This window comes from Abramis brama, assembly GCF_963993115.1.
Source record: "Abramis brama genome assembly, chromosome: 6".
Taxonomy (NCBI): Eukaryota; Metazoa; Chordata; class Actinopteri; order Cypriniformes; family Leuciscidae; genus Abramis; species Abramis brama.
This window is the reverse complement of record NC_139968.1, coordinates 32,114,278-32,130,527: the sequence shown is the minus strand read 5'-3', so window position 1 is coordinate 32,130,527 and position 16,250 is coordinate 32,114,278. Positions and strand designations below refer to the sequence as shown.

Below are 16,250 nucleotides of genomic sequence, written 5' to 3'. Positions count from 1 at the left end.
CCATGCATTTTTCTTATTTAACTTAGTTACAATGTGCGATTAGCATTTTAGGATACCACTTAACCCCAAAATCACAAATTGTCCAAATTATTCACCATTGTCCATTTATAACCGAATGACTCTCTTCTTTACAGCACAATAGGAACAGTTTAAGCAGACATGTGTCTTTCACACACCTCTGATGGACAGAAAAACTGTGCTCTTTTTAGTTGTTAATAAAGTACATATATTAGCAAAGAAAATGTAAATTATTCCGTTTAGAAGGATTATCCCACATGCTGATGCATTTGGGTCATGGTTTAGGCCTATTCTAATTTAACGGATAAGATGTCAACAATTAGTAAGCAGAAATATACAGGAATATTAAAGTTGCAAGCAGTAATTAAAAGGCCCTCACACCCGTGCCATCCACAATTACCCAGTCTATGATGTCTGTGCTTGTCCTTTGAGGGAGGTCTTTCAAAGCACAGATCGAACAGTAGTCCTCTTTTGATTCTAAAATGGATAGTTGGAAATAATTTAACAGTTAACTGAATTTTACACTTTTTTCCATTACACAAAAATTGTTTCACAGATGTTGACCCATCCCTCCTTTCCCAGCTGGTTCAGGCGCATCCTGAAATACTGCCTATGTGTGAAAACAATTACCACAGTTTTCCAAAATAAAATTAAAATTAGTGCAAAGCATTTCATAATAGCCTAATGTGTGTGTGTGTGTGTGTGTTCACTTGAGTGTCGGAAATCCTGAAAATAAAAGGTTTTACCTGAATTTTTGAGATGCAGCTGTAAGGAGCTTCATATCGGGTTCATCATTTGCAGGATCCACAATAAAAACTGAATTTGAAGGAACATGAAGATACTAAAAAAAAAAAAAAGTTAAGAATAACATTTTATATATTGTAAGGTCATATTCATGTTTTATACACGAGTGAGTTAATGAGAGAGTTTAAGTGATTTAAGTGAATGATTAAATTATAAATTCAACTTTGAATCTTGAATTCTTTTCTTAAACACCTTCTTATTGGCTCACAACCCTCCAGAGGGTGTGACACCTTCATGCTTTAAAAATCACTGATCACACGATCATTCCTCTTAGCTCTCTAGTCCATGGAATCCTGAAGATGATGCTGAACTAGAAGTTTCTAAGTTGTCCGTGTCTCAAGCTCATATCTGGAGTCCTAAATAATATTTTGACTACTTGCTCTTAGTAGTACAGTAACTGTAAAGTAAGAAAGACACTTCCTATGCCCCGGAAATATAATAAATTAAAAAACAATTAATGAGTGTAATCGGGACAAACAGGGCTGCGTTTCCCATAAGCATCGTAACTAAGCCTAAGTATATGGTCTGTTTCCCAAAAGCATTGTAACTTAAGTAGCCGTTGAAAATCTTTGTAGAACTACGAGTGCTTTGGAGTAATATCGTAAATTCCCAAGTGCATCGTAAGAAGACAGATGTATGAGGTCACCTGACAACCGGCAGATTACACTTTTATCTAGACAACACACTACACTGCAACGTGAGTAGCTATAATATAAGGTTTTGATTGTACTTTATTGTAGCCTACCTACTACTCGTTTTTTGTTTAAATGAATGTATAAATGAAATTAAAAAAGGGGTTGACATTTTCCGAAAGTCATCCTTTGTACATTTATTTTCACCAAACTCGATTGGGGGTTGCACATCAGCTCCACTGGGAAGAGGCACATCATCGTCAGTTTCACTTCGTACACTCAGCTCACTGGGAAGAGGCACATCATCTTCAGCTTCGCTTGGTACAGTCAGCTCACTGGGAAGAGGCACATCATCTTCAGCTTCACACTCCATAGGTTTCACTGCTCTAGGTTTATCTGCTCTTGTATGACAGTTAGAGGGCGTAGAATCATCTTCCTTTTGAACACTTTCTCTAATGTTCCTCCTGTTGTATCTCCACACAACATAAAGCCACTGTCTATTGTTTTGAGTGTTTTGTCCAAATATGTTTGTTGAAAGTGTATGCCAGATGGGTGCATTTTGTTTTGTGTCTTGTTGATTTATGTTTGCTGTCTTGAAAAGCCTAACCATTACCTCTTTTCCGCCAGCTGCCGTCCACAAGTCCTTTCTGGCAGCCCCTTTCCCCCTTTTCGTTTTTGCCATGACTATAACAATATTGCACATGCAATTTAGTGGCTGACTTAATAAAACTGAAACACTATGTGGCACCTTTATAACCCACGGCCTAAAATTTGAAAAGATTTGTAGCAGGTGTGGCATTGGTCTGTAGCATATTAAAGGTGATGGTCATTCAACATCTGCAATAATACTAAAAAGTGGCAACAGGTTACGCTCACCCTGTCACCATTATGCATATCTAAGGCATAAATCAGCTGTGACCTCAAGGCTAAACTAAAAAGAAATGCTGGTGTAAAATATGGAGTTGGTGTAAAATATGGACAAACCCAACAGTTGAGTTACAATTGTAAATTACATCCTAAACCAATGGTTGGGTTGGTCCAAATTTAACCCAAAATGTTCTTGTGTGTTTTGTGAGTGCTTGGTTATTTTTTTTGGCCAGGCCAAGAGGTCAAAATGTTGTTGTGTTTTGTGTAGCAAGCATTTTTTTGTGTGTGTGTGTGTGTGTGTTTTTGTCTAGTACAATGTAGTATGCAGCTGGATTTTTTTCACTGGCTGCATGCATTCGTGTTTTTTGTGAACATACGGCATATGAGTTTTCTCATAGTTGTGTTCATGTCTTGTTTTGTGTAAGAACAATCACAAGCCATATGCTTGTTTTAGTCATGTTTGTTGTGAGCACATGGCACAAGGAAACACACGACAAGCCATGTGCTCTCCTGTCTATTTAGTCCAGTCATTTTTAAAAAAGGTTGAACAAATTGCAACTGATTTTGTATCCTACATGTCCTGAGTAAGGGGAAAAAAAGCCCAGAAGAATTCCATTAGGGGAAAGTTTAGAAAAAGACCAAAATATAGCCTATATTCATACGCCTATTCATTATTTTTCTCATGTGAATAGGGTCAAAATTAATCTTTAGGTATCACCATGAAAATGAATGAGTTGATTACTTGCATCAAGACCAACAACAAAAAATGTATTACAAGTTTTTTAAATAGTTTGTTAACATGGGCAAAAAGAGCATAATCTATAATTACTTATGTGCTCATTTGCAAAAATAGCACAACAGATCTCAACATTGGGTTTAGCCAAGTAAAAAAGTCTTGTTGAATCTTACCATATAACAGTAAAAGACTTAATGTATTGTTAAGGTCTGAACGGAACCCATTTAGGCTACCCATAAGGATAAATACATAGAGGCAGGAAGAAGTACTTTAAAACAGTATTGATTATTGAGTGTATTAAACCAGTATTTGTATTGCAGAGATGGCATTTGGGGCTCGGTCCGTGGGACTGTTTTTAGGGGATGAGTCTGAGGGAAGAACAAGGGTGAGGAGAATGCAGAAGACAAAAGGTAGGTAAAATAAAAAGTAAATCCCCAGAAACAGTCCCACGGACCCAGCCCCAAACCCCATCTCTGCAATAATAATTAATAAAGGCTGGTTTAAAGTACTTCCTTCTGCCTCTATGCTGATGGGTAGCCTAAATGGGTTACATTCAGACCTTAACATTAAGTATTTTACTGTTATATGTTAACAAGATTCAACAAGACATTTTCACCAATGCTATACCCAATGTTACCCTATTAATGCAAATTAGCACATACGTAATTAGATTATGCTCCGTTTGCCCATGTTAACAAACAATTTTAAAAAACTTGTAATACATTTTTTTTTTTTTTTTATGCAAGTAATCATCTCTGTAATTTTTATGGTGATTTCTAAAAAGGTTCACATTTTTACCCTAATCACATGAGGAAAAAGAAAGAATAGGTGTATGAATAGGCTATATTTGGGTCTTTTTCTCAACTTTCCCCTAATGGGATTCTTCTGGGCTTTTTTTTTTCTTCTCCCTTACCCAGGACATATTGAAGATACAAAATCAGTTGAGTTTGCTTCTGTTGCAATTTGTTGAAGGTTGACCCCCATTTTGGCTTAAAATGACTGGACTAGTCTAATTGTCTACCTGCCCATCTTACCGAACACTTGGGCAAAATTAAGTCGGCCACAAAAACAACGTTCATATAACCTCTGGTGTTTGATGATTATTGGTTCAGTTAATTGCTCCACCTGTCTCTCACTCGTAAGCTCCTTGTTTAGTAGGAACATGGGCGGCTATAGGGAGGGTCTAGCAGGTGCTATAAGCACCCCCAAGAAAGACCAAAACACCCTGATAACACCACAAAAAAAAAAACTTCTGCAAGCAATTATATCCAGGCTGTATTCTATGGAAGCCCTGAACCTCACGTTGAATAAAACAAAAAACCTATCTTGTTATTTTCATATAATATCTTATTTCGACATAATAAGTAGTTATTTAGACATAATTAGTTATTTCGACATAATAGCCCGTCATTATTTCGACATTCGTTATTTTAACGCGTTGCGTTCATATCAACTCATCTGATTTTTTTTTTTTTTTTTTTTTTTTTTTACTCATAAAAAATACTTTATTATGATTCTAGTATCATAATGATTAGGCTACTAAATGCACGAACAATTATGCGTGACCTTTATGTCGCAGGGCCAGGTTTCCCAATAAAGATATCTTAACTCTTAAGCGCGCTCTCTACTGACGTGTACGAACGCTCGCCGCAAGTCCACGCGCGTTTCACAAAAATGCACTTAACATGATTTAACAGATTACAGTGCAACGTGAGTATATATAAGGTTTTGATTGTAGGCTACTTTATTGTACACTTTATTGTAGGCCTCCTCTTTTTTTGTTAAAATTAATTTATAAATTAAATAATTAAAAAGGGGAGAAAATAGAAATAGGCCTACACATCTAAATTAAAAGAATGAACAAACAATCATAAAAGTAGTAATGTTGGAAATATGCTCCAAAGACTGATCAAAAATTTGTATGGTGTCCTTTAAATCTGTTAAAAATAGTATCTTTGTTTCACTATCTCCTCTAACAGGACATTAATTCCATCCAGGGACGGACTGGGGCTAAAACACAGCCCTGAACTTTCTCCCAAATAGGCCCATCATCCGGCCATTCGCGACAGACACTATAGCCAGGATGTCCTGATACTATAGCCTATGCCACAATACTGTAGCCTATCAGACAAGGTATTCACAGCAAGTAACATCTCAAAACCAATGATGATTATTGGGGTTGTGTTTATTAATGAAGCCTCAGCCTTCAAATAAAAACAAAAAATGTGCAATGCCATAAAATACAAATAATGAAGTGTCACTGGCTACAGAAACCCCAAATTACACAAACTTGTAATTATAAAACATAGTTACTATTTACCAGGGGTCTCCAACCATTTTGTGGGGGCTACCTCAAGGGATACAATAATCTAGAAGGGATTTTTGTTTGTTATAGGCTACTCAAAAATATTTATTATATAGCCTACATATAGCCTAACATGGTGGTGCTTTTTTACTTTTCACCATCATATGCGAAATAATAAAATATCTTGATATTCTGTTTCAGACTTTTAAGCGTTTTAAAAAAAATCAACAATTCCTGAAAAATTATTAAAGTAGGCCTATTTATAGAATTTTTTGTTGATTTTCTATAAACCTGTTGTATGTGTTATCAAAAACAGTAGGCCAAACATTTAGTATAAATATAAATGCAAAAATAAATAAATAAACTGCCACAACTTCTAAACAAAAACATTACTGCATAACATCTAATACATTTATACAGCATTTTTAATATGAATACATGGCACATTTCTACCAAAAAAAAGTTTGTTTTACTACAGTTTTACTAGTTAATTCATAAGTTATGAAATGAAATGTCTTCTGACTGGTTTGTTCTTGGAACAATGTTTCGCCTGTTTTTTTGCGTCAATATGTTGAGAATATCAGCGCTGTTTCATCTGGCTTTTATCAGTGGGTTTGATAATAGAGATAGAGAATTCTGCGCTGAATTGAAATGCTTCTCAGTGGATCGCGCAGCTCGGTGTAATGTTCGCGTGATCGAGATCAGCCCGCAGCTGCTTTGGCCGCGATCGCTTTTTTGGGGGGCTGATCTGATAATGCTCTGCGCTGCTCAGATCAAACAAGTTTTGTTCCGCTTTTTGAGCGTTTGCCATTTGATGTTTCTCATACGAGTATAATAAATACTTATTTCTATGCTTCTATCTAACGTCTTTGCTGTTGGTTTCTTTCTCCTCTTCCACTTCTTCTTCTCAGTACTTTGCGGCCACGGCCAGTGCGCCGGCCCGCCGGCCGTCCTGGAGTACCGGCCGTTCTGTGATTCTCCAGATCACACAGATGGCCAGTCCGCCCCTTCCATCTCTTTGAAATATATATATATATATTTTTTTTTTTCAGCATTTTTGTCAGTGCCTCCGCCTGTAGGTGCTGTATATAGACTCACTTGTCTTGATTGCTAATCGACAAAAAATTACGATTATTAGGTTTAACGTTTAGAATACGATTCCATATAAGAGTATATTTCAGCACTTCACAAATGGACAGCAACTCTTATAATGCGTTCTCGCGCGTTCATGTTAAGTATAGGCTACATTTTTGTGAAACGCGCATGGAATTGCGGCGAGCGTTCGTTACCTTACATGTAGAGAGCGGGCTTAAGAGCTAAGATGCATCGTTATCGGGAAACCCGGCCCTGGGGTGCGTTTCCCAAAACCATCGTTTTTGTTGGTTGCGTTTCCCAAAACCAGTTGGTTGGCAATGGGAAATTGCATTGCAACCAACAAAGTTGCTAACTTAGTTGCTAACGATGGTTAGTCTTCATCTGGCTAAGGTCACCCTAAAACTTATTTATTAATTAATACATTTGTTAAATAATGTATTAAAATGTATTACATGCATTATTTTAATAAACAATTAAAACTTAATTATAATTAAATATTAAATATTGAGTGGAGTTAAATATTTCAAGTTTTTGACACTTTTGGGACTTTTGGGCTTGAAATATCTTTAAATTTTGCACACAGGCCAGAACTCGCGGCCATCAGGGGCGGGCTGAAGCTGGTACCGGGGTGTGGCAGGGGAGGGGCTCATTATCATTTGTTTATTTATTTTTTGTTGTTTATTTTAGATGTACTGCAAAGGTAATACAACACAATTTACGCAACATACAGGGGCCATCCTGACCATCAACCCCACCTCACCCCTGAAGTAGGCCTAAATGGTGTAAAAAAAAAAAAAGAATGATAGCCTATTGATTGTTTACTAAATGAAAATATTACTGGAATGTTGAAACGCATCATCCCAGTCCGTGAAAGGGTAGGGGTCCATAACTGAGGCCAGAAAACCCTGAAGGTAATCCTCATTTGCTTTTAGACATTGTCTTGTGACCAACAAATGACAAACTGTTTGCTCCCATGCCGGTGGCTGCAATCAGCACAACATATTAAGACCATTTATAAACCAACCTTTTTTTAAAAACAAAAATACAATAGACATACTTATTTTATGGAATAATTTGGAGAAACACAAGATTTACATAATTGTCTGAAATTCAAAATTCATAAAACAGAAAAAGGACAACCTTTATACAAAAAGTCTTCCTAAAATTCTTTAAAAAGAGGCAACACATTACATAAAAGGCCTACTTTATTTCCCACAATACAACATACCAATTTAAAGCAACAATTTTATTCGAAGTAAAAAAAAAAAAAAAAAAAAAAAAAAAAAAACAATTACATTTAAAGAAAGAAAAAAAATATAAAATGTTTTATTTGAACTGTTTCAAGGTTGCAGAAATTAGTGATGACAAGGGAATTTCTCTTCTCTCCTTGATGAATCTACAAAAAAAAAAAAAAAAAAAAAATAATAATAAAACAAAATAAGACAAGCAAGATTAACAGCAGGGAAACCTTCAGTCACATGATCCTTCAGAAATTCTAAATGGTGATTTGCTGCTCAAGAAATACATATGATTATTATCAGTGTTGATTATTTAATGAACAGAAAGTTAAGAAAAGCATTGTCTGAGACACACAGGTATAAATATATATAGCCTATAGGCCTAGAATTTTTTTTTTTTCTAGAATTATCATTTTTAATTCGTAAAAGCTTGAAAAAAAAGAAGATAATAGAAGAAAATTTCAGATGGCACTTAGAGGCATCTGAACTCTTCATAGGCTGTAATTAAAGTCTTTAAGTCACAAAATACAAACGTCTTTTAGACAGTGTTGCATTTTTGCCACACTCCCTTACTTGTTCAATAGGCGGAGATAACTATTTTAGGCTTCACACGTTTAAAAGGCATTTTAACAAGAAAGAACAATATACAATACCACTATCACATCATACCATTATATCAACGTAGAGATAGAGACTTCGAGCGCGTTTATTCAAGTAAAGGTAAGGAAATTCCGAACGTCAAACGAATGTCCAATATAAAACCAACTTTACCGCGGTGATGTGGATGATTTAAGAACCACTAGGTTCATATTTGTTTTAATAATGGGATATGTTTAAATTATGTTTTCAGAAAGAGTTCACATTCTATTTTTTCTTTATATCAAGCAGTGTGATTTTGAGAAGTCATATTCAGTCTCTGAAGGGCGGTGCTGGAGTTTAATCAGACTGACAGAGTTTCACTAAACCACTTTACAACAGACCAGCAGCTTCATTAGCTTTGTTACGAAACCTTCAACATTTACTATCGCTGTTCTGTTGTGAAACTGCTTTGTGAACTGCTGAAGAAAATGTTTATTTTCTTCTTTTTGTTCTCATGGAGTCTGGCTGGTGAGTATTTGTATGGCTACAGTTATATTTATATTATATTTATATTACCATTTGTTCACATAATTCTGTTATTTATTATTTCCATTTGGCTTCTAATATTTTCCAGTTGTATCAGACTAATGCTAATGGTTACACTTCACAATAAGGTTCATTAGTCAACATTAGTTAATGTATTAACTAAAATGAACTAACAATGAGCAATACATTTGTTACAGTATTTATTAATCTATTCATTTATTTGTATTAATGTTTGTTAATAAAAAAATATAGCTGTTCATTGTTTGTTCATGTTAGTTCACAGTACATTAACTAATGTTAACAAATACAGCCTTTGATTTTAATAACGTATTACTAAATGTTGAAAATAATATTAATAATTATGATTAATAAATGCTGAAGAAGTATTGTTCATTCTTAGTTCATGTTAACTTAGGTAGTTAACTAATGTTAACTAATGAACATTATTGTAAAGTGTTACCAGACTAATATACTCAAATACTTTATGTGTTTATTCTGCAGTCCCTTTCAATAAGTATACATTGAAATTAGTGCAAAGTGAAGAATTGTTTTTCGAAATTACTAAAACTCCAAAATTACTAAAATGTCATTAAGTTAACACCTCTGTTTGTTGTTCAGGAGTGTTTGGTGTTGATGGAGTGAAGTCAGTGTCAGTGACTGAGGGAGAATCTGTCACTCTAAACTCTGATGCTGAAATACAGACAGATGAACTGATAATGTGGAGTTTTGGACACAGTCTCATAGCTAAAATCAACAGACAGAAGAAGACATATTTTCCTGATGAGAGATTCAGAGACAGACTGAAGCTGGATGAGAAGACTGGATCTCTGACCATCACAAACACCAGAACCACAGACTCTGGACTTTATACAGTCAAAAGCACCAGATCAGAGACACCGCTCAACATATTAAATCTTAACGTCTATGGTGAGTTAAAACACTTTTCACACTTTCATTAATTTAATATCTCTACTAACAATGGCCACCGAAAACGTAAGTAATGTCTTTGTACAAATAGATGCATTTGTTTTTGAAAAATAATTTCTATAATAAATGTCCAACATCACAAGAGAAATCTGTCATCTTTGTCTCTTTTCTGAAAGTCAAGACCGTTTCCAACACATCTAAAATGATTTGATCTTGTTGTGGAAATTACAATTTTCTCTACAATATATTTATATTTAGTCAGTTTAGCTTAATACTGATTATTTAATTCAATTTTAAACATGAATCATTTATAAATGTTGAGAGAGGGGTTCATGACAATATTGCCAGTGTCAGCTTTGACCTCTCTATGTGTCACGTTTCCGTTCATGTTTGGACTGTGTTGTCTTTGTCATTAATTCATCTGTCTCACCTGTGCCCTGTTAATCACCTCATTTAGTTATCTCGTTTGTTTTGCCCCAGCTGTGTCTTATTTCCCTGATCTGTTTCCTTGTGTATTTAGGTCCTGTGTGTTCCTTCAGTCCTTGTTGGTTATTGTTTGTGCACCAGCACACTGTTTCTTGTTTGTTTTGAGTTACCTCCCGTTAAATAAACCTTTGTTATTTTTGGTACTTCGCTTGTCCTGACACTATGTGTGATGCAATTTCAATCAACGCATCATATATACTGACAAATAAAACATAACTTACTGTTAATTATTTATGTTCTCTGTTTTCCAGCTCCTTTGCCTGTTCCTGTCATCAGCAGTAACTCTTCACAAAATTCTTTATCATCTTCATCATCTTGTTCATTGGTGTGTTCAGTTGTGAATGTGAGTGATGTGACTCTCTCCTGGTACAAAGGGAACAGTGTATTCTTCAGCGTGAGTGTGTCTGATCTCAGGAGCCCGTCTGATCTCTCTCTACATCTGGAGTGTCTGGATGACTCGTATAGTTGTGTGGTGAACAATCCCATCAGCAACCAGACTCTACATCTCAACAACACTCAACTCTGTCAGCCATGTTCAGGTACATCTGTTATGATATCTTGTGTTTATGTACACATTCACTCACACTAATGACTCGCTCCTTCTCCTCCTCCAGACTCAGTGTCTCTGATAGTGTTGATCTCTGCTGCTGCTGGATCTCTGGTGATTGTTACTGCAGTCGTGATCTTCTGGATCTGCAGGAAACACAGAAAAACTGACAGAGAAGGCAAGTATTACCTACTGTATGAGTGTATATATATATATGTATATGTATGTGTTATATGTAAATACAGTATATATATATATATATATATATATATATATATATATATATATATATATATATATATATATATATATATATATATATATATATATATATATATATATATATATATATATATATATATATATATATATATATATATATATATATATATATATATATATATATATATATATATATATATATATATATTTTTTTTTTCTGTAATTATGAAACAGTTCAGACCCGTGATAGAGAGATCACTTACACTGATCCAACATTCTACAAAAGACATAAATCGGTAAGAGAATTTATTTTTATGTATGGTTTGTCTCCGATTTATTTTAGCATTGAGTCTGATGTGTGTGTTTAATAATTTACACAGACTAGCATGACATCACCACAACAGATATTTATAAAAGTAGTAGATGTATTTTAGTGTCCTTTTGTCTTCTGCTCTGATGCGTTTATATTGTAGGGTCACAGAAGGTCATCATTTATAAGAGGTCACAAACTCTTATGAGTCATCAGAGATACATTTGTCCCCCCAAAATATGAAATTACTACATTGTAGGCAATTTAAAATAACTTAATGAACATATTTAATCAAACAAATGAAGAGAGAAATGTTTAAATATTACATTAATCCATTTGTTGTAACACAATCTCAATTCGTAACTATTTTATGTTTTGGTGAATTGGTGGGTAATTCTTATGAATTTGTACAATTTAATTTGTATGTTTTCCCAGAGACGTGTTTAGGCGTGGACCTCCATGCTTTTTTTCTGATAATCATAAGTTTTTGAAATTGCCACCTCGTAACGTTTTCCTGTGAGATCAGGTCGTCTATTCTCCAAACCACTTGGAACCCGTAATAAAGAAACCGAAAGACCTGGTGTAGATACAGTATTTCAGCTGAGTGTGCAAGAGTGGATAAAGACCGGTCTGTTTGTACATCAACAAATAAAATGCAAAAAAAAAAAGCCTTTTAACAAAAAGGAATTTAGAGATGTTTTAAAATGTTTTTAGGAGGAGGATGATAGATAAATAAAGTGTACATAAAGTTCTTGCATATGACGGTGAACGTGCATTTATGTTTTCTTTTAGAGTGCTACGGATCAGGATGCTGTGGTGTACGCAGGAGTCGTGAGACGTTAATCAACTCTTGATCAAAAAGTGATTCTGTTTTTGGGTTACTAGCTTTCTATACCCCAAATACAAGAGAGGGGATGGAATCACATGTTTTATGCGAATACAAATACATGCACAAATCTCATTAAGTCATTGCACTCTTAAAAATAAAGGTTTCAAAAGGGGGTTTTCGCAGTGATGTCATACACCAGGGTTCCTCAATTCTGGTCCTGGAGGGTCACTGTCCTGCAGAGTTTAGCTCAAACCCTGATCAAGGCAAGGCAAGGCAAGTTTATTTATAAAGCACATTTCATACACAATGGCAATTCAAAGTGCTTTACATAGAAGAAATTAAAATAATAAAAGAAATAAGAATAATTAAAACAGTTTAGAAAAATAAAATAAAATACAGTACAGTACAAACAGTCGGACGAACATTGGCACAGTGCTCATTCAGTAAATGCATAGCTAAACAGAAGTGTTTTGAGTCTGGATTTGAATGTGACTACAGTAGGAGCACATCTGATCTCTTCTGGAAGCTGGTTCCAGCTGCGGCTGGCATAATAGCTAAAAGCAGATTCGCCATGCTTAGAGTGAACCCTTGGTATTTCTAGCTGATATGATCCTAATGATCTGAGTGATCTGTTGGGTTTATATTCAGTGAGCATATCTGCAATGTATTGAGGTCCTAGGCCATTGAATGATTTATATGCCAGTAATAATACTTTAAAATCAATCCTAAATTTAACTGGGAGCCAGTGTAAAGACCTGAGGACTGGTGTGATATGTTCATATTTTCTGGTTCTGCTCAGAATCCTGGCGGCAGCGTTCTGTATGAGCTGCAACTGTCTTATGGTCTTTTTGGGAAGGCCAGTGAGGAGTCCATTACAATAATCCACCCTGCTGGTGATGAAAGCATGCACAAGTTTCTCTAAGTCTTGTCTGGAAACAAAGCATCTAATTCTTGCAATATTTTTTAGATGATATGATGCTGATTTTGTTATCGCTTTGACATGACTACTGAAACTAAGGTCTGACTCTAGTGTCACACCAAGATTCCTGACTTGATGTTTAGTTGTTTGACCCCTAGAGTGAAGGTATGCGTTCACCTTGAGAACTTCATCTTTGTTTCCAAACGCAATGACTTCAGTTTTGTCTTTGTTTAACTGAAGAAAGTTTTGACACATCCAACTGTTGACTTCATCAATGCATTGGCACAGGGAGTCAATGGGGCTATAATCGTTGGGCGATAGGGCTAAGTAGATCTTTGTGTCGTCTGCATAGCTGTGGTAAGAGATTTGGTTCTTTCTCATTATTTGGCTCATTGGGAGCATATACAGGTTGAACAGGAGTGGCGCAAGAATTGAGCCTTGAGGGACTCCGCATGTCATGGATGTCCACTCAGACTTATGGTCTCCTATACTCACATAATAACCTCTCCCATCTAAGTATGACCTGAACCATTTTAGAACTATCCCAGAAATCCCCACCCAGTATATGATCAAACTCATATACCTGGAATTTTCTAGTAACGTTGAAAATCTTGATTTGTTTTAACAGGCATCTTTGATTTGGGTTTGATCTAAACATGGCAGTGGCCCTCCAGGGCCGGATTTGAGGAAACCTGAGAGAAGAACCATTTTTTGGTTCCCCAAACCTCTGTGAACAGTTCTTAAAATAACACATTTTCTTACTGTGAAGAACATGTTAATACAGTACAGAATTTTTTTTTCCATCATAAAGAACCTTTTGTGGAATGGAAAGATTTCATGGATGTTAAAGGTTCTTCATGGAATCATCAATGCCAAAGAATCTTTATTTTTAAAGAGTGTAGACAGGACTGGACTGGGACTAAAATTCTACTTTGAACAAAACCAGCCCATCCGGGCTACGATTCCCCTTGAATGGGGTTAAGGTCTTAATTTAGTGTAAATAAATTAATTTTCAATTGTTTCCTGATTAACTATTGGGTATTAATTGACTGCATGTCTGTTGTTGATTCATTATGAGCATTGAGAATAGCTGGATGGCTGAAACGTCTGCTCTTGCTCTATTAAAATAATTGATTATTTTTGTTAAAGACTTTGTCTAGTTTTTTCAGAGTGCGAACCTTCTACAGTCTCTTTCATAAATTAATTACTAAAATAAGAGAGAAAAAAATAATTTTATGAATAAACTGCAAATGCAGTTAACAAAATGTATGTTTTTTTCTCACCTAGAAATGCACATTTGACAGTAAAACTGATTTTAAATATAGGCTACTATTAAACAAATATAACATTTATTAGTTAACTTCTAATTTATGTAAGACACTGATATTGATCTTTCATGGACTCTTAGTGAAATAACATTTTCCCTCAATTTACAGTGTAGAAAACTGTGTCCTTAATTCACTGGATCCAGTTTTGTTAAATTATCCTTTGTAATTGCTTTAATGAAAATTTACCCTAGTTTTTGTGTAAAATTTTAAGTTGAATTGTTGTAATTAGTAAGATCATGGTAGCCACAAGTCACATTTCTCATATTATTGTTCCAGATGTACTTTTGTTTGTGTTTTGTATCATTTAAATATCTATATTTCATATTTTTTATAACTGTATGCCTCCTTTTGTACAATATTAAATAAACATGCTTTAATATATCATTTAAATTCTTCGGCCTCATTCTTGACCTTTGCAGACATCACAAATACAGCTCTACTCTTTGTTTATTTGATCTTTATTCTGTTAGTCTTGAAATATAAATACATGAAAAACTGATTCAGATTATGTGTGTTTATGTAGCTTTCACATGAGCATCAAACAAGACTAATATAATTGAGAATAGCAGATCTATAAGAATATCCCCTGACAAAAAAACATCCACTTATGATATAAAACAAAATCACTTCATATTTCTTCTGGATTCTGCATATATTTACATTTATTCATTCAGAAACTTAAAACTACAATGCAATTAAGAAAAACTATTCAATAAAAATAATTAATTATATTCAGTGAATTCATATTTAAACTTAATGTCTTTTAAAGCTGGGGTAGGTAAGAAAAAAAACTTATTTTTCAAATTTGTTTAAACTTTATGTATATATCAATACATAATTAAAATGTAAGTATTCTGAAAAAGAAAGTATAAAAATCGAGTGTATGTAGACCTCTAACGACTGTTTTACAGACAGCTCATTATTTCCATTCAGTCCACCCTCTCCCTTCTGGGGTCCTTCCAAAGCCACGCCCACAAAACACATGAACGCGCGACTCCGTGAGCTGGAAGACGCATTATTTACCTGAGACGAGCGGAGAGGAAGGAGCGCAGTGCATGTAGCATCATGTCAGAATCACATGTAATAAAAAAATCTAACTTTATCATTATGAATATAAACAAATAAGATGTTTTTTAGTAGCCTACTCACTATCAAGCTATCATATCGATATTGGTAAAGTTTAAAATATATATTTTTTGATTCGCTAACGAGCTAGTTATAACTATAAGGCAAAACTAAAAACAGGTTGCATTGATACACGTTTTTCCATTTCCATTAGTTGCACTGTGATGAAGATGAATTTCGTGTAAGATTCATAACATATAACGTTAGGCCTACTAGCTGTTAAACATGTATTTTGTCATGTAAAGTTCCCCCCACAGCGGAGCCTGCCGTGAACGCGCAGGCTAGTAAACATGCAGGGTCACCGATGACGACGGATAAGCTCGCTAGATATAAGGTTAGCAGGTTTCAATTGTTGCTTTGCACAGTGCGTGACATTTTATCTGTATGTTATGTCATACAGTCAAATGGGAGTCAATGGGCTCCGACGGGCTTGTTTGATTTGCTAAATAAATATTCTTTAATGCATAGCCATCATATTAGCCTCTAATGATGTAAAATGAATTGTTAGCACATTCATTTAACGGAACTGCATGCTCATGCTAAGCCTGTGTGTTGACTTATTGACAGCACAATAAACTGTAGCATGTTCGTTCTGAAAGCTTGTTAATTACTCATTGTTTTTCCATTTTAATTCGCAGATTAGACTTTTAGTTATTGAAATATGTTCTTAGGGCAGCATTGCATCTTATTGGTTCTCTCAGTTGTCCAATCAATGACAGCAGGAGGCGGGACATGGA

At 34.8% G+C, this 16,250-nt stretch overlaps 1 protein-coding gene across 2 annotated transcripts; it reads left to right on the top strand.

Annotated features, from left to right (window-relative positions):
• The first annotated feature begins 8,258 nt into the window (after positions 1 to 8,258).
• LOC311085775 (CD48 antigen-like) lies at positions 8,259 to 14,767 on the top strand. Of its 2 annotated transcripts, XR_014606937.1 has the most exons (8): positions 8,304 to 8,415; positions 8,581 to 8,802; positions 9,439 to 9,747; positions 10,485 to 10,772; positions 10,848 to 10,958; positions 11,237 to 11,298; positions 12,105 to 12,341; positions 13,735 to 14,767. XR_014606937.1 is itself a non-coding variant. In XM_084118406.1 (7 exons), the coding sequence occupies exons 2-7, from the start codon at positions 8,763 to 8,765 to the stop codon at positions 12,153 to 12,155; spliced, it is 861 nt and encodes a 286-aa protein (XP_083974532.1). In that variant the 5' UTR covers positions 8,259 to 8,415; positions 8,581 to 8,762; the 3' UTR covers positions 12,156 to 14,767. The 2 variants fall into 2 exon arrangements, 1 of the variants encoding a protein (XP_083974532.1); XM_084118406.1 differs by having other exon boundaries at positions 8,259 to 8,415; positions 12,105 to 14,767.
• Positions 14,768 to 16,250: the final 1,483 nt, after the last annotated feature.

Coding starts and splice junctions, on each gene's coding strand:
- LOC311085775 (XM_084118406.1), top strand. CDS start 8,763: ATGTTTATTTTCTTCTTTTTGTTCTCATGGAGTCTGGCTG. Junction 8,803..9,438: donor GTTCTCATGGAGTCTGGCTG/GTGAGTATTTGT, acceptor TTTGTTGTTCAG/GAGTGTTTGGTGTTGATGGA. Junction 11,299..12,104: donor TCTACAAAAGACATAAATCG/GTAAGAGAATTT, acceptor GTTTTCTTTTAG/AGTGCTACGGATCAGGATGC.